At 37.7% G+C, this 22,472-nt stretch overlaps 1 protein-coding gene across 2 annotated transcripts in view; it reads left to right on the plus strand.

The window, feature by feature from the left end:
• The window catches only part of PCNX2 (pecanex 2), a 288,682-nt gene that overhangs the window by 130,806 nt on the left and 135,404 nt on the right, over positions 1-22,472 (plus strand). For both annotated transcript variants that reach the window (XM_077894480.1, XM_077894481.1), the window contains 3 exons: positions 129-225; positions 13,643-13,735; positions 14,512-14,662. In XM_077894480.1, coding sequence (XP_077750606.1) covers positions 129-225; positions 13,643-13,735; positions 14,512-14,662 — 341 coding nt within the window. The remainder of the gene's footprint in view (positions 1-128; positions 226-13,642; positions 13,736-14,511; positions 14,663-22,472) is intronic.

Consider the following 22,472-nt stretch of genomic DNA (forward strand, 5'->3'; position numbering starts at 1 on the left):
GGATTCCATCCTAAGACCCCAGGATCATGACCTGAGCTGAAGGCAGGCATTTAACCAACTGAAACACCCAGGCACCCCAGTATGCACATATTTTAAAAAGTAAAACCTGTGTGTTTATTTCTTTTCAGATCCTTTATTCATTGTAGATTGCTTCCTAAATTTTTACATCAAAACCTGGAAGAGCTGGCCGCAGACCCTCTCCCCAAGAAGATGAAAGATTCAGTGGTGAGATATTTGTATGATATAATGTACGGAAGGGTTTTTGCTTAACATGGTGTGGAACTTGCTGGCAAAGCTCAGGTCCTCAGTGGGGCTCTGGCTAGCTGGGAATGAGGGTCACCAGTGCAGAAACAGGTGCCTTGTCTTGGTCTACAGCTGACACGTGGACTGTTGAGCTGTCTGGTGGGTGTGTGAACCCACTAGAGCCTTTTGAAGGCAGATTGCTGTACATGTCACAGGCAGTCTTGTGGTCCTCAGCTGACAACAGTTGCTTGGATCTTCAAATGAAACAAGTTCAGTCAATTCCGCCCCCTGCTGGCACCATGCAGCAGGCCAGCTGTACACAAGTAAAAGCTTCTGCAATAAACCTTGGGCCAGGCTAGTCCCGGAAGCGCTCCAGGCAGCCCTCTCCACCCCTTATGGCCTCACCCTCGTGCTGAGCTCAGCTTACTCTGCCCACATTCAAGGCTGACATTTGCACAGCCTTTGTTAAGAGCCCTTGGCAGTGATGTTGGAGAAGGGAGCAACTATGTGTTCGTTGGAGCACATGAAGGGAAAAGAAAAGAGTAAAAGAAAGAGGAAAGAACAGAATACAAAAACTGTTAGAGAAGGAGACCCTTTCTTAGTTCAGCAGGAAAATGGTGTGGTGTGGTTCCAAACATTCTTGGAGCAGGTGTAGCCTCTTTGGTATCAACTGCCAAACATTACGACTTTCAAAAGCCATGTTCCTTGATTATATAATCTCCCATTCCTTTGAGTGTTGAGCTTGGAGCGGCCTGCTGTCTCAAAGTCATGCTTTTCCTTGTTTTTTTAGAATGACAAATTGACAGAAAAGCAGTCAATGACTCAGTGATTGCAAGCTCCTCCAGCCAGGAGCCCAGGTCTTGTTTGGCTTGGCCTCCACAGTGCTCACACCTGATGCATAGTCTATTCCATTGAATTTAGGGGAGTTAAACTGCTGTCTGCAATTTCAAGACAATGTGAGAGACTCAGTCAACATGATAACATTTAAAAAAATTCGTCCTCAGCCCCCGGTGCCTTTGAGCGTGGCTGCAGGCAAAGTTGAAACTTCCACGCTTTTTTGCCACCACAAAGGAACCAAAGCACGGTTTCTTTGAATAAGGGCATGGTTTATGAATTTTCAAAGTAGAGGTGTGTTTGCAAGCAGGGCAGGAGGTGAAACGGTGGGGCTGAGGTATGGTCGGCTAAAACGGGAGGAAAACATTTGACACTGAAACATGGCATTAACAACCTGATCTCTAAAGTTGATGCCAAGGAGACTCACGAGGTCAAGCTGACATTCCCAGGTCAGTTTCTCTAAGAGCCAGGGAATGGCCTGATGTTAACCTAAAAGTTTTCCCATGGACATCTGAGAAAGACCGTTCTTCCCAAATGTTCCTAGATTTCATGAACGATGAAGATGCTTTCTGATTTATTGCATTGAAAATAACATGCGAATAATGATGAAATCCGGCAAGAAATTTGCTTGGCAGATGTTGCTAGCATTTCATTAGGATAATTCATGCAGTGCGCTAGGTGTTGCCTTAGTAAGTTTTCATACACTTGGAAATGCTCTGTATAATGCAGAGCACATAAGCTTATAGGTGACATAATGTGATATGTGTGTTCTTTGCTCTGAAAAGTCTTCTGGTTTAAAGATGATAATATTTTAACAGGACTACCAGATTCAGTTTTTACAGTTTGGTATATAAAACCTTTTGTGACCTAGTACAAGATTTCCCTTCTTGTCTCGGATTTTGTCTCTCTTGCTTTCTCTCTCTCCTTAAATTTCACTTCGTATGAGTAGTCCCTAAGGAGCCTGCTTAGATCAGGTTTCCAACCCCTCTTCCTATTCCAATTCATTTGGCCTGTGATGGGGAATCTGCACGTTTATAAGGCTGTCTCTAGAGACTGAGCTTCCAGGGACCTTGATCTAGAAAAAGAAATACCTAGAACTCCATCAGGGGGCTGATACATTCCCATATACCCAATGTGAACTATGCACTCAGTTCATTAACAAAATGCAACAGATTCCTCCTATCCACCGGCCTCAGGAGCCTGGTCATTCTGTTTCTATTCTCACTCATCCTCATCAATCTCAATCCTCTTCACCCATTTCACATATTCACCCATTGGATATGTTACTTCCACTGTATCTATTTTTCTCAATTCCTAGAAGCAAAAAATAAACAACAAAACAACCTTCTTCATTTTTATCTGTACAATTCAAACAGCTTCTTTTTAACCATTGGTTGTTATCATCTAGGTTTTTCAGGGGCCATGCTATATAGAGTTGCTGGATATATAGTGTGGGACCAGGGCTTCTTTTTTTTTTTAAGTTTGGAGCATGAAGCGCTACATAAAATGTCACAATGGATTTAAAACGTTCAATGTGCTAAGTGCCAATATATTTATTAAACATGCATGGAATCACCATTAAAATAGGAAGCCAAGATATTCATATTATTGAATATTGTTTTGGAAGTGCTGGATAGTGTTGTCTTAAAAGAAAAAAAAAGTAGATTACATTATTTTATACATCTAGAATGCACAGAAAAGTTCATTAAAATCAACTGATCAATATGAGAATGCATAAATACCCCTAGAAAATTTAGAAAAGCAAGAGCATTCTAACACATCAGAAGTAAACTTAGACAATATAATGAAAATGTGATCCTACTCATAATAGCAACAAAATATATGAATTGATAATGGGAATGATTTTACAAGTACTGTCAGAAATCAAGGAAACCACAGCAGTCTATTAAAATGTAAATGAAGTTCTGAATAAGTTGTGATAAATAGACATAACCTGATTTTGGATAGGAAGGTTGAGATTTATTAAATGCCAATTCTTTCAAATAAATTTATAGGATTAATATTGTTCAAAACAGTTCTGGAGGAATTATATCCACAACTTGGGGAAATGATTCTAAGGTTCATTTAGAATAGTGATTAATAATAGCTTTAAAAAATCTGAAAAAGAAGACTAAGAAAGAGGAACTTAGTACTTTGGGATTTAAGTATATAATAAAGATTGAGTAATTGGAAAAAAAAAAAGATGCAACTCATCCAAGACTAGAGAATGGGATTAGTGAATCAATAAAACACAAAATGGAGGCAAATTATTTATACAAATGTATTATGTGAAAATTAAATGTCATAATCAAGAATGGATTAATCAGCATATGGTGTGGAGGTCATTGTTTAGTAGTGGGAGAGGAAAAAGAATTCTACATGCTGATTCCTCACCAGACAGCAATATAAGTTAGAAAGACACAGATCAAATGAGAATTTTCCATCTCTGATACTATGCCAAGCTGAATTATTATAGCCAAACTCTCTTCTGATTAAAACTGAGAATTCTGAATAAAGTAAAAAAAAAAAAAGTCCCTCTTCAGTGTGGCACAAAACTGACAAAAGGATAAAGAATTATTAAGTTATAATTTGAGTGAATCAGAGAATGGTGAGGAAGCAGAGCAGGAAGCTTCTTTTGCCTCAAGGACATCTGCTCACCCGGGGGATCCTGATCCTCACTTTTCAGCCTTCAAACTCTGGGGAAGAGAAATTACAGCCCAAAGCTGCCAGAGTGGGTATGCAAAGGGAGACCATTTGCTTGTCAGGCTGGGACACTGAAGCACCCACCCTCAGTGGGAGGATGAACCACAAGAAACCACTTCCAACCTCCTTGGCACCACGGGAGTGCTAGCAGATGCACCTGTGTTGGACAACAACAATTGAGTCCTTGAGATGTTTAGTCTGCAGTGGGCTTTCTTCCAAGTCCTAAAACCTGCATGGCACAAAACCCCTAAATTTAGGAATCGAGTTTGAAGTGGCTCCCAACTGGAAAAACACCTCATGGCCAAACCAAACATGAAGTCTCTCTAGAGGATTCTTTCCTTCTAGGTTTTCAGGTGTTCCCCAAACCAATTTTCTAAGGGAAATGAGCAGCTCTCAATTAAAAAAATAAAATAAAAATAAAACTTGCACAAGGAAACAAGGAACCAGCAGAAACATATCTTCAAGGACATCAAATATTGGAACTATTGGACACAGATTTTGTTCTGTTTTATTATTTAAAAATGTTTTTGAAGATTTTATTTATTTGAGACAGTGTGAGAGAGAGAAAACACGAGACAGAGCATGAGAGAGATTGAGAGCAGAGGGCAGAGGGAGAGGGAGGAGCAGACTCTCCACTGCTCTGAGAGCCCCATGTGGGGCTTGATCCCAGGACCCCAAGATCATGACCTGAGCCAAACGGAGATATTTAACTGACTGAGCCACCCAGGTGTTCCTAGACACAGATTTTAAAACAACTATACTATATATGTGTTTAAAGGAATGAAAGGTAAAATTTATAGACAATAGAAAATATTAAATGATCTTTGTATGTTTGAAAGAACCAAACAGACCTTCCTAAACAAAAAACAAACCAGAAAATAAAGCAGTTTAAGAAAACAAAACAAAACAAAACAAAATACACACATACACACAGGGGGGATTAGACACCTCTGATGAGACAGTGAACTGAAAGACAGAAGAAAGTTTCCAGAATTGCAACACTGACAGACAGAAAATGAAGAAATACAAAATAAAGACAAAGCCATGTGAAAGACAGTAAGAACATCTCACATGTATCTAATCAGAATTTCAGAAAAATGGGAGAGAGACATGAGCATAATCGGTATCTGATGAGATCGCATCTGAGAATTTACCAGAAGTAATGGGAGACACTGATCTAGAGATTCAAGCATACCAGTGAATCACAAGCAGGGTAAAGTGAAGAAAGAATCCACAGTGGACAAACCACCGTGAAACTGCAGACACCAAAGACACAGAGCATGAAACAAAGTGAATGGATTATATTTAAATGAATGACAAACGGAAAGCTCCCTTTATCAAAAGCAATCAAAGAAGCCAGAAGTTTGATGTATTAAATGTTCTGTAAAAAAAAGTAACTGCCGCAGTAGAGTTCTATGCCCAGTGAAAATATCTTCAAAGAAGAAGGGCATCATAAAAATATTTCAGACAGAGAAGCTGAGAGACTCTCGCTAAATGTAATTCTGAGGGATATTCTTCAAACAGTCTCAGATGGAAAGTCTAATTCATGCAAAAATGCAAAGAGAAATTTAAACAAACATTAACCCTATGAAACCAGAATAAGAGGCTAACATACAACTTTGGATGGAAGGAGAAATGGGCTCCAAGACTTAAACTTAGTAATGTCCAGGAGACAAATAAAGATACTGATTAACTTAAGACTGTGATAAGTGAAGTATGCATGTTGGAATGTTTAGTGTAATTGCTAAAGGAATAGAAACACGGTGGTGACTTCCTACTCTGTACAAAGGGAAAAATGGAATGATAAAAATGAGTTCTTCATCAGTAGTGAAATATAATAGGATTCCTGTGTGACACTGCTTAAAAGTCAATTCCAGATAGGCTATAAACCTAAATATGACATAACAAAACCTGAAAGTACTAGAATCATAATAAAGGAAGTTATCTATGATAGTTTTAGTACAGGAAAGAATTTTTTTTTAAGATTTTATTTATTTATTCATGAGGGACACAGAGAGGGAAAGAGAAAGAGAGAGGCAGAGACACAGGCAGAGGGAGAAGCAGGCTCCATGCAGGGAGCCCGATATGGGACTTGATCCCAGGACTCCAGAATCACACCCTGGGCTGAAGGTGGTGCTAAACCACTGAGCCACCTGGGCTGCCCAGGAAATAATTTTTTAAACAAGAAAAAAAAATTGAAGTTCATTAAAATTATGATCTTTGACTCATCAAATACCCAAAAAGAGACTTTAAAAAATAAGCCACAGAATGGGAAACAATTTTTAAAATATTTAGTAGCTAAAACACTAGTGTTGTGCCAAATATAAAATTACTATAAATCAGTAAGAAAAGATATCTCAATGAAAAATGACCAAAAGACTTGTATGTGCACTTCACAAGGAGGAAATAAAAATAGCCAAAACATGAATATGCATGCGAACTAATTAAAAATCAGGAAACCATTTCATACTTACTAGACTGACAAAAAATTAAAAATTCTCACAATATTAAGTGTAAAGCAAGGGGACTCTTATGTACTGCTGGCAGTAGTGTAAATTAGTATCTGTTTCAGAAACAATTTGGTACTATAAAGTTGAAGAAATATATACTACAATCAGAAATTCTACTCCTAGATATTTACCCTGGAATAAATATTTTTTTTTTAAGATTTTATTTATTTGAGAGAGAGAGAGAGAGGGAGCTTGAGAGAAAGTACATGAGTGGGTGGTGGGCAGATAGAGAAGCAGACCAAGCAGGGAGCCAGACATGGGTCTCGATCCCAGAACCCTGGGACTATGACCCAATCCAGAGGCAGGTGCTTAACTGACTGAGCTACCCAGGCACCCCTCAAATCTTGCACATTTGTATCAGAGTATACATATAAGATTGTTCCTCATAGCATTTATTCATAAGGGCCCTAAGCTGAAGCCATTGGAAGTTGTACCAGCAGTGGAATGTGTAGTATCCAGCAAAGGAAGAGACCTTACCAGAGCCATATGCAATGATATGGGTGAGTCTCAGACACAAAATGTTGAGCAGAGGAAGCAAGACACCAATATGTCTAGTCTAGTGCCATCTCTTGGATAAAATTAGGCAAACCAAACTGCTTATAATTGCATACACAAGGAACAAAATCATTCTGTTTAAAGAGCAAGAAACTTATTTTCACCACAGTCAGGATAATTGATATAGACCCCCCTAAGAGAGGAAAGAAGGGTTTGTGATCAGGGACCACATAAGGGAGTTCTTGGTAATCAATTGGTTAGTTACTGAGATTTCACTTTATAATTATTTTTTAAAATTGTAGATATGTATTTTAAGCACTTTCCTATATGTCTGGCTCACGATTTTTAAAAATGTAAACGAAATCTTCAAAAGTGTGAAATAAAATCAAACATTTATTCAAATTCTAGAAAGGGGATGATTTTCCAGGCTTGGAATCTACAAAATGAAATAATCGCACATACACGCACAGTTAGATGTGAGTACATAAAACTTTTAAACTTCTATATATTTAAAGGCAATAAAATTGATCTGGTGAAATATCGCAAATTTGACAAAAGTTAAATACCTTTTTATACCAACAATTCAAAGGTTAATTTTTAAAACTCCATAGCCAAATGATATGAAATGATACCTATATATATATATATATATATATTAATTGAAGGACGAACTATTTAGAATTGTTAGAATTATATTTATTGTACTTATGCAGAAAGAAGTGCAAATTAAAGTTAGATGGCTTTTTTTTTTTTTTTTTTTAAGAGAGAGTGCATGCGCATGCACTGGAGCAGGGGGCTTAGGGCCAGAGGGAAAGGGAGAGAGAGAATCTCAAGCAGGCTCCATGCTCAGCGCGGAGCCCAACACAGAGCTCCATCTCATAATCCTGAGATCATGACCTAAGCTGAAAGGAGATAGATGTTTAATTTACTGAGCCACCTAGGCATCCTAGATGGCATTCTTTTTTGTCCAGTCAACCAGCACAAGATAAATTAATATTAATATTGCCAAGTAGGACAAGATGAGATCTCTTAGATATTGTTTATATATTGTGTAAATTATTACGATCACCTGAGAAAGCATAACTGATCAACTATCAATATGAATTATACAATTCATAACCTATAATATAATAAATTGATTTACCAGAGTTTGTCTAGGGAATGAATTCCAAATATGAAAAAAGATCTAGGTGCATAAAGATCATGACTGCAGCATAATTCATCATGGTTAAAAAATGGAAGACAACCTAATAACCTCACAGTCAGGGAAGGCTTGTACTAAATATGGCACATTCACTTTCGTTCCTGAAATTATGGTTTCCAGTTTCCACTATAGCACTGTTTGTATGTATCTGTGTGTGTATGTTTACCACATCACAAGATGGAAAATTAGTTCGTCACTATTAGTAAGTCTTACAATAATATACAAATATATGTATATATATTGCTTATGAAAGAAGTACAGTTGAAAAAAGTATAAAATTATATGCATTCTATGATTAGACCTTTATAAAATATGTATAGATAATGCCATATACATCGTGATGACAGCTAGAACCATGTCTCAGCATTCACAGGCAAAAATACTGGCCCAGAAAGCATAAAAATGCTAATACTGTTTGTGTCAGGATATAACGATCATGAGTGATCTATATTCCCTTTCTTCTCTGTGTGGTAGAGCACTGCAATATTATGTTATCCTATGATGGAAACATTAATTAATACTAAAATATTGCAGAGACCTTCTAAATTTGCATTTTGCTCAGATATTTTGTACTCTAATTTTTGTAACACCTAATATTGTATGGTTCACTTTTAGGGCTTAGGATATTTATCAAAATGAAGCAAAGATTCTAAACCTCTTGTTTAAATAAAGTAATTCAACAGAATTGGAGTTATTAACCTTCAAGCATGTGAAGGGAGAAGGTAGCACTAATAATTCTTTTGTATAACCAAACTAAAACTAAAACCTCACACTTACTTAGATCTTTTAGAAAGAGGAGTATAATATATATTAAAATCAGCAAAATTATTTAATAAGAAAACCAAAATTAGAAACGTTTTACAGTATTAAAGGCTACTTTCATAGGACACAACAATAGTCTCTGAGGTCCAGGTGTTTTCAAGATTGCTTTTAAACATAACATTTTCATTTTTGTTACACTGTACTGCATTTGAGGCATGCAATTCAATGCCCATGAAAGAGGCCTTTGTAAGAAGAGTAGTTGTACATCAGTAAACACACTGTTGTTTCACTGAATGTGTTTATCAAAATCTGCTGCATTTCATACTTTTTGTAAAGGCACATGCATAAAAGATGTTTGTAAGAAAAAATATTTTCAGGAATAAACTTTTTGGAGGAGAGTAATAGCCTTTTGGTGGCTATAGGGGAAGAAGGAGCTATTTTCTTTTTATTTTGCTGATGTTACTTTTGCCGGTATTAACAGAGTGCTCTATGGTTTCATTAATTAGCACTAGCTTGAAAAGCTCAATAATTATCGTTTGCCATCATGCTTGGTGAAGAGTCTGTTCAAAACTTTGCCCATATGCAGCTAGGAATGGGGGTGGGCGGAATTGTTTGACTTCTTATTGATTTGTAGAGTTCTTTTTTTATTTGTAAAGTTCATTATATATTACAGGTAAAAGTTCTTTGTTGGATATATGTTTCGCATTTATTTTTCTCAGTCCCTGGCTTGCCTTTTCATTTTATAACAATGTATTTTGAAGAGCAAATGTTTTAAATTTTCATGAACTCCAATTTAATGACTTTTTTCCTTTTAAAATATCACTTTTAGTGTTCTATTTACGAAAACTTTGCCAAACCCAAGGTCATGAAGATTTCCTCTTATGCTTTCTTTGAGTTTTAATAATTTAAGTTAGGTTTGTAATGCACCTTGTGACGTGAAGTGTCAAGGTGTTTTTTTGTTGTTTTGTTTTTTGTAGATAGCCAGTTCCATTTGTTGAAAAAATTATCTTTTCTCTCATTTAGGGGAAAGCTGTCATTTCACCTTGGCATTCTTGCTTAAAATCCATTGCTGTATATATTTTTTTTGGTCTATTTCTGGGATCTTTCTTCTGTTCTCTTGATCTAGATATATATTTTGCTCCAATACCATCAGTACTTGATTCCTGCAGGTTTGTAAGAAGCCTTGGAATAAAATATTGCATATCCTCCAACTTTGTTCTTCCTTTCCAAAATTGGTTGACTCTTGCTAGATCCATTGCACTCCCAAGCAAATTTTTGAACTAGCTTGACAATTTGTACAAAAAAGTTCTGTTAGGATTTGATTAGGATTCTACTGGATCTATATAGTTTGGTAAGTTTGGTAAGAATTGACTTCTTAAGGATACTGAATCTTTAAATCCATGAAGATGATATATCTTTCTATGTATTTCTTTAGTTTCTTTCAGCAGAGTTTGTAGTTTTCAATGTACAGGTCTAATACATTTTTGTCAAATTTATCCCTAATGATTTCATATTTTAAAATTCTTTTTTAAATGGTATTTTAAGAACTAAGTGTGTGAAATGGTGGTCAACATCATTAGCCATTGGAAAATGCCAATTAAATCCATAATTAGGCACCACAGCACCAAGGTTTATCAACCTCACACTATTGACTTCCTGGGCCTCTTAATTCTCTTGTCAGGGACTGCCCTGTGCACTGTAGGATATTTATGTGCTGCATCCTTTGCCTCTGCCCACCAGATGTCAATGTTACTCCTCCTTCTCCCTGAAAAATAATAGTAAAAAATATCTCCAGGCATTGCCAAATGTTCCTGGGGAGGTAAAATTTTCCTTGGCTGAGAACTGTTGTACTACACAACCACTGGAATGGCTAAAATAAAAAATACTGACTACACCAAGTGTTGGCAAGGATATGGAGTAATTGGAACTCTCATACACTGCCAGTGAGAATGCAAAAAGGTTACAATGACTTTGGAAAACTCTGGCAGTTTCTTAAAAAGTTAAGTCTAAACCTATCATGTGGGAAGCCCAGGTGGCTCAGCGGTTTAGCCCCGCCTTCAGCCCATGGCATGATCCTGGAGACCTGGGATCGAGTCCCACGTCAGGCTCCCTGCATGGAGCCTGCTTCTCCCTCTGCCTGTGTCTCTGCCTCTCTCTCTCTGTATCTCTCATGAATAAATAAATAAAATATTTATAAAAAAAATAAACCTATCATGTGATCCAACCATCCTACTAAAAGCATTTACAAAGAGAAATGAAAGCACATGTCCAGAGACATGGCCATGAATATTTATAACAGCTTTATTTGTAATTGCCAGAAATTGAAAATAACTGAAATGTCTACTCATAGGTGGATGGACTAATGCACATGCCATATGCTCACAAAGGAATGTTACGTAGCCATGAAAGAGATGGACTATTCATACAGACAACAACAAGGATCACTATCAGAATAATTACACTCAGTGAAAGAAGCCAGATCAAAGAATATATATTCTACGATACCATTTATAACACATCCTAGGGAATGAAATAAACCATCATGATGGTGCAGATCATCAGTGGTTGTCTATGGACAGAGTAGAGAAGGGGGCACAGGTTAGAAAAAGTCAAGAGAGGAAACTCTGGGGTGTGATGGCTGTGTTACTTACCCTAACTTTGGCAATGGATTTCAGAGGGATATACATATGTCAAAACTCATCGAGTGGTACATTTTATACATATGCAGGGGTTTTGTACATCAGACATACCTCAAACAGGGGTATGTACATATACAGGGGTTTTGTACATCAGACATACCTCAAACAGCTCATACCAGCTGTTTAAAAAGTACAAAACAGAAATGAAATGGGCAGGAGGAACATTTTAATAAATAAAGGCTGTGCAGTAGTTTTATTTACAAGGGATACATAGGACACTGACGAAAATCAGTGGAATTCCTGAATGTCATCCAGCTATAGGAAAAAAAATAATGATAATCAGAGCTCATTCTCCCTCTTCCACAAAACATAAAAACATGAACCTCCTCCCCACAGTAGCTGCCCTGATGGCCCACTATTTTCCCTTCAGGCAAGGATGGATGGGCAAGTATAGATAACACTTCATCTTAAATTAGAATATTTGGGAAAATGTGTATCTTCCTTTTAATAAGCATTCAGCAATTTTTAAGGGACATAAAACCATGCCAGTGAAAAATGGGAAGGAGAAATTAACTTCTCTTTACAGCCTAAAGACCCAATGAGTTGCAGTTCTTTGCTCTGGGAAGGTCTGACCTTCTGTAAATCTTTGGAATAAAAGGAGATACTTGAATTTTGGTTATTTATTAATAGTAAATTTTTGGTAAAAACCTGCAATCACAAAATTTTTACAGATTCAGAATTAAAAACCAGTGATTTGCCCTGCTCAAAAATCAGGGAAATTCTTACCACTTTTTAACCCTATTATTCATATCATTACTAAGAATAAATCTAGAAGTTAATTGCTATATGGTTCCTCCAGTATTCAATACCTATACATGAATTGTAAAACAACTTTAGTAGATAATTGATAAATTGATGTTGAGAATATATCTCTTTACTACATTATCATTATTTTTTAAAGATTTTATTTATATATAGAGAGAATCTGTGCACATAATGGGGGGAAGATGAAGGGACAAAGCGGGTAGGGAGGAAGAAGGAGAGAGAACCTGAAGCCAACTCCTCACTGAGCATGGAGCCCAATGCGAGACTCGATCCCATGACCAGTTACCTGAGCCAACACCAAGAGTTGGATGAGCTACCTGGATGTTAATGTTAACCAAGCTGTGTTGATATTTTCATCAGATGGTTCAAGGTCATTATTACTCCATTTAAGCTGTCTTCCTGATTTCTTCCTACTTGGGTATTAATTCAGTCAGAAAGCCAGCAACAGCACGGCTTGCAAGAACTCTGCACTTTAATTTTAAAAACAAGAAAAGCAAAAAGGGGGAGGAGGACAGGGGAAACAGATGTACACAGCTAAAATTTTCTGGCAGAGAACATTCAAAACAATTATTTAAGAGGCATAATTCTTTTCAATATAAGATATTGATATATTTATAACAATGGTTTCAGAGTTTTCAGGGGTGTGGTACCTTAAAATGTTCAATAATTGTGTACTGCAGCAAACTGGCCTCTGTAGAAGAACATAATTTGATGGTCCTTTGTGTCTCTTTTAGATCTATCAGCCAGCAGTATTGTGCTTGATTTGCATTAACAGGCCATTCCCCATATAGTATTAATGCAGTACAAATAACATTCTTTGGTCTAACTTTGCTTTGTTTTCTTTCAGCCCCTGCTCACGCTGCAATTTTATGTGATAAAACATTATTAGTAACTGACATTTCATTTTCCGCAACTGTGTCCATAACACATATATATTTAAATTATTTGGAAGTGGCCTTTACTCACTCTGGAGAATTAAAATGTGAAATCTGTTCTGGTCCAAAGAAATAAGTGAATGTGTAAGAGGCTTCTGTTTGGCAAATAGCCTCCATACAAGCAAATCTAAAACCAAGTCAAGATGATTAGCCCTTTACCCTCCTTTATTAATGAGATCATGGGACCTTGTATGTGATCTATGTTTGTACAGAAGAAGCTTATGCCTCTTGTACATGTAGAAAACCTTTTTCCTACTGTGGTTAGCTGGTGGAGGTTAACCTTGGAGTGTGCATTCCCCATTCTCCACCCTTTGCCTTGTTCTCCCTTATGGTCCACCCAGGTGTGTCCCTAGGAACCTATCAGGTAAGTGATATGCTGAGAGAGTATGTTATCCAGAGTCAGTATCCTGTTACTTGACTTTCCTGCTGACTACAGAGTTGCTGAGAGAAACACAGACGGGCAGACTTTTACAGTTGGTTCTCTCTTTACAGAAGGATATCCTAAAATCGGATCTCGTTATCTGCTCGGTGGCTGCTGTTCTGTCATTTGCAATCAGTGCCAGCACTGTGTTCCTGTCCTTGCGAGTACGTATCCATTCGGCTTTCTAGTCTCCCCACCGCCTTCTTTCCTGAGTAACACAGCCGGTTGTGGAATCCCAAGGTATTGGCAGGCTAGTGGAGCCAGCTAGGAGGTTTAAGGGACATATCTATGTGCTGTGAGGAGTTGCGTCCCAGATGAGAGTTGGTTCACATTGCAGACTGGGTTCAAGTGCTTTATCCTTTGTCTTTCTGTGCTTGGGGAGCTGTGCAGTTTGCTAGAGCAGCAGCAGCAGCAGCACATGTCCTGGAACCCAGCGGTAGTAAGACAGGCTGACTGGCACTGTACCAGGAGCAGGGACAGGAGGTATTACCCTATCAGGAGTCAGAAAGAGGTCCTGGAGCTAAATAGAGTTTTGGAAAATAATTTTCAGTTAAAAAAAAAGTGGAGAGCCCTAGATGGGATTTCTGGCTTGAGGCTCGAACAGTTACTGCTTCCATATGAAAGTACTGTATGCTTAGGAGCTCTCCTTCTAACAAGGAAAGTGTATTGGTTACATTTGTCATTCTCAACCTCTTTAAAAACAGCAGTAAAACTAGAGAGCAGGTTTCCTTGGCCTTTGCACCTTGTGGGGCCAGCTCTCCACCCCGACCTGGTGGCTCCCAGCACAGGTCAGTTTCAGCTGGAAGACATTTTCAGAAACCCGAAACCAGCATGGGGCTTGGAGGGAAGAGGGGAAGGGCAGTAGTGTTATGTATTATCATGGGCGTCCCTCCCCTCTCCTGCCAGGCTAAACACTTTGAATTGCCCTCTTGTCTCACAGCCGTTTCTCAGTGTTGTGCTGTTTGCCCTGGCGGGCTCGGTGGGACTTGTGACCCATTACATGCTCCCCCAGCTCCGCAAGCACCACCCGTGGATGTGGATTTCACACCCTGTTCTCAAAAACAAAGAGTATCAACAGCGGGAAGTGAGAGGTCAGTACTTTATCCCTCATTAAAAAAAAAATGATGTAGTGGTAGGCATCCTTTAAACCAGAGTGTACGCAACTGATGTGAATGTACTGGATGCCATAGAACTATGCACTAAGAATGGTTACAGTGGCAGGTGTTACATTATATCTATTTTACCACAATAAAGAAAAAAAAGGAGAGTGTACCTTGGGGTATGCAGTATTGTTCCAGAACAAGAAAGTTGAAATAGAGTGAATTAGAACTATGGCTTATAAAATCGGTTATTAGTATTGTGGAAAATTAATTTATATCATGCAGACCTGAAAATTATGCTATTCCAGCTCAAGTAGACTAGGTTCCCATCCTCCACAAAGTGTTTGGAGGGGGTGGGGTGGGCAGGAATGTAGCAGAGACTGCTGGACCTTTAGGACCTTTAAGCCCTTAAACTTTGTCATTGGCTATGGTCTCTTAGACCTGGATGCATACTTGATTGCCTTAGGAGTTCTCCGGGCTATTTCCGGTCACGACCATGTAATAGCCTGGTGATCCAGACAGTGTCAGAGCTTCTAGATAAGAAATCTCAGGAATTTCTCCGGTAGCTCTTCCCCTGCTCTGTGATCCAACAGATGGAGGAAGGATTGCTTTATCCCCATTTTCAGATGCATTGAAGTCATCGGTCACAGTTCACAGCTAGAGTTTATAACAGCTTGGGCTGATTATAACTTTAGAGCCCATTGTAACATCTCTGTTATAGAGGGAGATATTCAGTTGTATGTCCAGGCACAAGTGGCGCCAAGATTTGCTGACTTGCAGGAATGTATTAGACTCGCCAGGTTGGTCAGCAGTAACCTCGGTAGATTAGTGTGACAAAGGGGAAAAAGGGAAAAATAATTTAAAAATGAAGAAGTGAAAGAATTGCTTAAAATTCTGTCAAGAGCATTTCATCAAGGAACATCTTTGGGTGGGTATGAGGAGCTGCCTCAATTTAAAACAGCCAACTCATGAAGATTGTCGATTGTTTAGTGGAGAAATATGGCATCGTGGGTCTGCTGCCCGGATAAGGTTTAGAAGGTGGAGAAGGGCCACCCTGATGGCTCTGCCCTCAGAGACTTGCTCTTCTTACTGGCAACCCCAGTGGCTAGCTTGAGGGTCAAGCTTAATATATTTGTGCTTGACATATATATGTATATATATATGTGTGTGTGTGTGAGTGTGTGTGTGTGTGTACATATAATTTTAAAGGCTCTTTTCAATTTCAGGTACTACTTTAATGCAAATTATTATCAGTATTATAAAACCTGAAGGAAGATGGGCTCAGAGTAGATGCAATTTGTAATGGTTAGTTCATGTGATAGCTCATTTGTAGAGAGAGGTGCCTCCCAGATGGGTGCGGGCTGGTTGACAGGTAGAGCAACTGGAGGAAATTGGTTTCTATGGAGCTTCTCTGTAAGTGTTCAGGTAACGATCCCTTTCATTTTCTAAATCTTTAGGGAGACTATGTTTTGGTGAAATTAGTGGAGTATTTGGGGGTTTCTTATTTTGGTGTCATTGATTTTGGGTAGAGATTTGAAGTGTGAGGCTTTGCCTCAGGAGCCTGCATATCTCTATCCATATCAGCTGCACCTCTACCTATACTTACACATTTAAATGCCCTGGCCTGAGCACAGAGAACTTGTCAAATTGAGAGAAAGAAAAATAAGACAGATTAGGCTCCAGCTAGCTTACTATGGCAGTTCAGAGTCTGGAAATTCAACAGTGAAAATACGGAATTCAACATTTAGTTTAGTTTGGTTTAGTTTAGTTCAAAACCTGTTTGTTTTGTTTATTCATTTTGGTTTTGGTTTTTTGTTTGTTTGATTTTGTTAGTGTGGCTGTTTCCTTCCCTGAATCTAAGGGATCCCAGTTTAGAATAGAATAACTTAGATATTTTAAACTTGCATGACAAAAAAAATAAAATAAAATAAAAAATAAATAAATAAATAAATAAATAAATAAATAAATAAATAAATAAACTTGCATGACCCTTTCAGTACACAATTCAAGCCCAAGTTCTGTGAGTGTATTTGTTGATGGCTCCTCTTTGAGGGGCAGGTGATCAGTCAGCGCTGGCCTCTGTTCCATAAGGTGGGCTGGGAGCTCGGGCTCAGGCACAGGCTCTGTGGATGTTTCTCCCTTGCCTGCATTGTCTGTTCATAAGCCACCTGAAATCTAGCCAAGAGTAATAGATTTGACACATTAGGCATGGAGTGAAGAACAGATTGCATTTCAAAATTGTGTGTGTTAGAAGGAAAATCCAAATATTTAAAATATGTTGGTATGAAGTCATTGAAAAGCTATTATTCATTTCAGTATCATGAGGTCCTGAGTTTTCTTCCTCCTTGTCCTGGCCTTCTGCCTTCTAGATAGTTCACTCTTTATTTCTCCTACTCTCAAGAAAACACGCACAGGAAGTTTAGACCAATCATAGACTTTTTAATGTGAAAACTGTGCTCAAATCTTCTTTCTCATAGCATCACAGAATATTATAACTGGAAAAGAAGATAGAGCAGAGCAGAGCTAGCAGGTCTGTAACATACAACTGGAATGCTCTGATCCCATGCCAGACATCACTAACTGAGAACAATCCTAAAACTCAGCCACTGGCACGAATTGGCATGTAAGATGAGGCATATGTGCTGTCCGTGTTTTAGAGTTTATATAATGCCACCCCACCCTTTATGTAGGAGGAGACAGAAGTTCCAGAAGTCAAGGCACATAACTTGGCTCCTAGCAAGTCTGTGGCCAGTGAGTAACCAGAACCCAGGGCATCTTACTCCAGTCAGGTGCTCTGTTTGCTACTGATCTGCTCCCAGTCTAGCAGGCGGGTCGTGTGCAATCCATACAAGGCTCTTCGACAACATAGTGCTGTAGTCATTGTTACCCAGAAGGGCCACATCACTTCAGTAGGTCCTGTACAGTCCAGTGTGCTATAGTTTAATGCCAGCTCTACAAAGCTTTAATCCTTGGGTCGAAATAGACTCACCACAGTGAATTTTCAGCATTCTTGCAGATTCTCAAATACACTCTATTCTCTGTCCTCTCTTTGTTTTTCCCTTTGCCTGTGATGCTTTTTCTCAAGCATCACTATACTCAGGCCAGATGATTCATCCTTCAGGTCTCTGTTTAAAAATCAGGCCCATTAGAAGCCCTTCCCTGACCACCTGGATCGGACAAACTTCTTGGCTGCTCCTCTGAACCTCCCTTTCCATTATATTCTCTAAAGTGAGTAGGAGCAACATTTCTGCTTGTTCATGCTGGCCATCCCCTGCTTACTGTGCTGGGCACAGAAGTGTGTTTCCTGAACTGCACTTCATTTACATATCATCAGCCCTCTATATGCTAGAACAAATTTAAACTTGAGGTATACATTTCTTTCAGTTTACTTTTCTTTCTGCATACCTCTGATTGTAATTTTACTTGACATATAAAATTATATAGATATACAAAATAAATTTTGATATAAAATTCAGACTACAACTCAAGTTGCAGACTGTAAATTGAAACATGTATTTTTTAGCCAACTGACTTCTTTACTTTGGAGACTAATTTAGGTAAACTTTATCTCATTCCAGCCCCAACAAGATGTCTCACCAATATCTGAACTAAAAGAATAAAATTCTGTCACTCATAGTACAGTTAAGCAGACAAATGGTGAGGTGGCTATAGATGGCATATTAATGGAATATGAAGCTGTTCAATCTAAGTGAATTATGCTGAAAATAACAAGATAACAAAGTAGACAGCACTACAGATGGCACCATATTATTTAAGTTTGGAACTTCCAAGACCAAATGTTTAGGAGAACTAGAGTTTTAGAAAATAAATCCATTATCCTGAATGATGATGGTAATTCCAGACAAATGACTTCATTTATTGGCCTCTGTTGTAAGAGAGTCTCTAATGGCAATAATATGTATCTATCAATAATTACTTTGACTTTAAGTGGATGAAATGCTCCAATCAAAAGACACAGGGTAACAGAATGGATTAAAAAAAAAAACAAGACCTACCTATATGCTGCTATAAGAGACTCATTTTGGCCCTAAAGACAGCTGCAGATTGAAAGTAAGGGGATGGAGAAATACCTATCACATGAATGGATCTCAAAAGAAACATGGTGGAAATACCTACATGAGCAAAGTAGACTTTAAGACAAAGACTGCAGTAAGAGACAAAGAGGGGCACTATATCATAACAAAGGGGACACTCCAACAAGAAGATCTAACAATTGTAAATATGTAAGCACCCAACCTAGGAGCAACCAAATACATAAAACAGTTAACAAACATAAAGGAATTAATCAGTAATAATACATTAGTAGTAGGAGACTTTAACACCCTACTCACATCAGTGGACAGATCATCTAAAACAGAACATCTACAAGGAAAAAATGGCTTTGAATGACACACTGGACTAGATAGATTCAGTGGTATATTCAGACATTCCATCCTAGAACAGCAGAATACATTCTTTTCTAGTTCATACAGAACATTCTCCAGAATAGATCACATATTGGCAGACAAAATGAGCCTCAACAAATTAAGAATGTTGAAGTCATACCATGCATCTTTTCTGACCACAACACTCTGCAACTAGACATCAACCATAAGAAATAATTTGGAAAGATCCCAAATACATGGAGGTTAAATAACGTGTTACTAAACAATGAATAAGCCAACCAAATTAAAGAAGGATTAAAATATACATGGGAACAAATGGAAATCAAAACACAATGCTCCAAAAACTCTAGGATGCAGCAAAAACAGTTCTAAGAGGGAAGTTTATAGCAATACAGGCCTATCTCAAGAAGCAAGAAAAATCTCAAACAACCTAACCTTATGCTTGAGGGGGCTAGAAAAAGGACAACAAACAAAACCTAAAGACAGCAGAGGGAAAGAAAGAATAATGAATAAAGATTAGAGCAGAAATAAATAATATAGAATCTAAAAAAAAATAGAACAGATCAATGAAACCAGGAGCAGCTTCTTTGGAAAAAAATCAATAAAATTTATAAATCTCTAGCCAGACCTATTGAGAAAAAAAAAAGAGAAAGGGCTCAAAATCACTAGTGAGAGAGGACTCATAACAACCAATACCACAGAAACACAAATAATTGTAAGAGAATACTTTGTAGAACTATATACCAGTAAATTGGACAACCTAGAAGAAAGGAATAAATTTCTAGAAACATATACACTATCAAAATTGAAACAGGAAGAAATAGAATTTGAACAGACTGATAACCAGCAAAGAAATAGAATCAGTGATCAAAAAACTCCCAGCAGACAAAAGTCTAGGACCAGATGGCTTCACAGGCAAAATCTCCCAAACATTTAAAGAATTAATAGCCATTCTTCTTAAACTATTCCTAAAAATAGAAAAGAAAGGAAAGCCTTCAAATTCACTCTATGAAACCAGCATTACCCTGATACCAAACCAGGTAAAAACACCACCGAAAAAGAGAACTCTAGGCCAATATCCCTGATGGGCATAGATGCAAAAATCCTCAACAAAAGACTAGCAAACCAAATTCAACAATACATTAAAAAAAAATCATTCACCAGATAAAGAACATGTGATTATATATACAATGGAATATTACTCAACCATCAGATAGGATGAATACCTACTACTTACACTGATGTGGATGGAACTGGAGGGTATTGTGCTGAGTGAAATAAGTCAGTTGGAGAAAGACAATTATCCTATATTTTCACTCATATGTGGAATATAAGAAGTAATGAGAGGGACCACAAGGGAAGGCGGGGGGAAACCAGTGGGGAAAAATTAGAGAGGACGACAACCATGAGAAACTTCTGACTCTGATAAACAAACTGAGGGTCGCAGAAGGTGAAGGGGATGGGGGGATAGGATGACTGGGTGATGGGAGTTAAGGAGGGCACATTATATAATGAGTATTGGGTATTATACTGTGTGTTGGCAAATTTAAATAAAATTTGAAAAAAGATAAACTATAGAAAAACCTCATTCACCATAGTTAAGAGGGATTTATTCCAGGGTAGTTTGATATTCACAAATTGATCAATGCAATACAACACATCAATAAGAGAAAAGATAAGAACCGTATGAGCATTTCAATAGATGCAGAAAAAGCATTTGACCAAATACAATATCCATTCATCATAAAAACCTCAACAAAATAAGTTTAGAGGGAACATAACTCAACATAATAAAGGCCATCTATGAAAAACCCACAGCTAACATTGTCTTTAATAGATAGAACTGAGAGTTTTTCCCCTAAGGTCAGGAACAAGATGAGGATGTCCACTCTCACCATTTTTATTCAACATAGTACTGGAAGTCCTAGCCACAGCAATCAGACAACAAAAAGAAATAAAAGATATACAAACAGGTAAGGAAGAGGTACAATTACCACTATTTGCAGAGGACATGATACTATATAATAAAACTGGAAAGTCTCCGCCAAAAAATAGCTAGAACTGATTAATTCAAATAAAGTTGCAATTATACAAAATCAGTGTGTAGAAATTTGTTGCATTTCTATACACTAAAATTGAAGCAGCAGAAAGAGAAATTTAAAAAAAAATCTCACAATTATGCCAAAAATAAAAAAATACCTAAAAATGAATGTTATCAAAGAAGCAAAAGACCTATACTCTGAAAACTGTAAAACACTGGTGAAAGAAATTCAAAAGGACAGAGGGATGGAAAGACATTCCATGCTTATAGATTAGAAAAACAAATATTGTTAAAATGTCTATACCAGGGATGCCTGGGTGGCTCAGCAGTTGAGTCTGCCTTTGGCTCAGCGCATGATCCTAGAGTCCCAGGATCGAGTCCCACATCGGGCTTCCTGCATGGAACCTGCTTCTCCCTCTGCCTATATTTCTGCCTCTCTGTGTGTGTGTGTGTGTGTGCATGTCTCATAAATAAATAAATAAATAAATAAATAAATAAATAAATAAATAAATTCTTCTTTAAAAAAGTCTATACCACACAAAGGAATCTCCGCATTTAATGCAATCCCTATCAAAATACCACCAGCATTTTCAAGAACAATGACAAACAATCCTAAAAACTTTTAAAAGATTTTATTTATTTTTTTGAGGGAGAGACAAAGAGCACATGAGCAAGCTGGGGGAGGGGCAGGGGGAGGCAGAGAGAGAGGGAGACAGAGAATCTGAACCCTACTCCATGCTGAGCACAGAGCCACTGAAGAGCTTCATCCCACAACCACAAGATCATGACCTGAGATAAAACCAAGAGTTATATGCTTCACTGACTGAGCTACCTAGGTGCCCCCAATCCTAAAATTTGTATGGAGCCACAGAAGACCCTGAATAGCCAAAGCAGCCTTGAAAAGAAGAGCAAAGCTCAAGGAATCACAATTCTGGATTTCAAGTTATAATACAAAGCTGTAGTAATCAAAGAAATGCAGTACTGGCACAAAATAGACACACAGATCAATAGAATAGGAAACCCAGAAATAAACCCACAGAGATAAGGTCAATTAATCTTCAAGAAAGCGGGCAAGAGTATCCAATGGGAAAAAAATAGTCTCTTCAACAAATGGTGTTGGGAAAACTGAACAGCAACATGAAAGAAAGAAGAAAGAAAGAAAGAAAGAAAGAAAGAAAGAAAGAAAGAAAGAAAGAAAGAAAGAAAGAAAGAAAGAAAGAAAGAAAGAAAAGAAAGAAGAGAAAGAAAAAGAAACTGGAACACTTTCTTACAGCATACACAAAAGTAAATTCAAAATGGATTGAAGACTTACATATGAGACCTGAAGTCACAAAAATGCTAGAAGAGAACACAG

This window comes from Canis aureus, chromosome 4 (assembly GCF_053574225.1).
Source record: "Canis aureus isolate CA01 chromosome 4, VMU_Caureus_v.1.0, whole genome shotgun sequence".
In the NCBI taxonomy this organism is placed as follows: domain Eukaryota; kingdom Metazoa; phylum Chordata; class Mammalia; order Carnivora; family Canidae; genus Canis; species Canis aureus.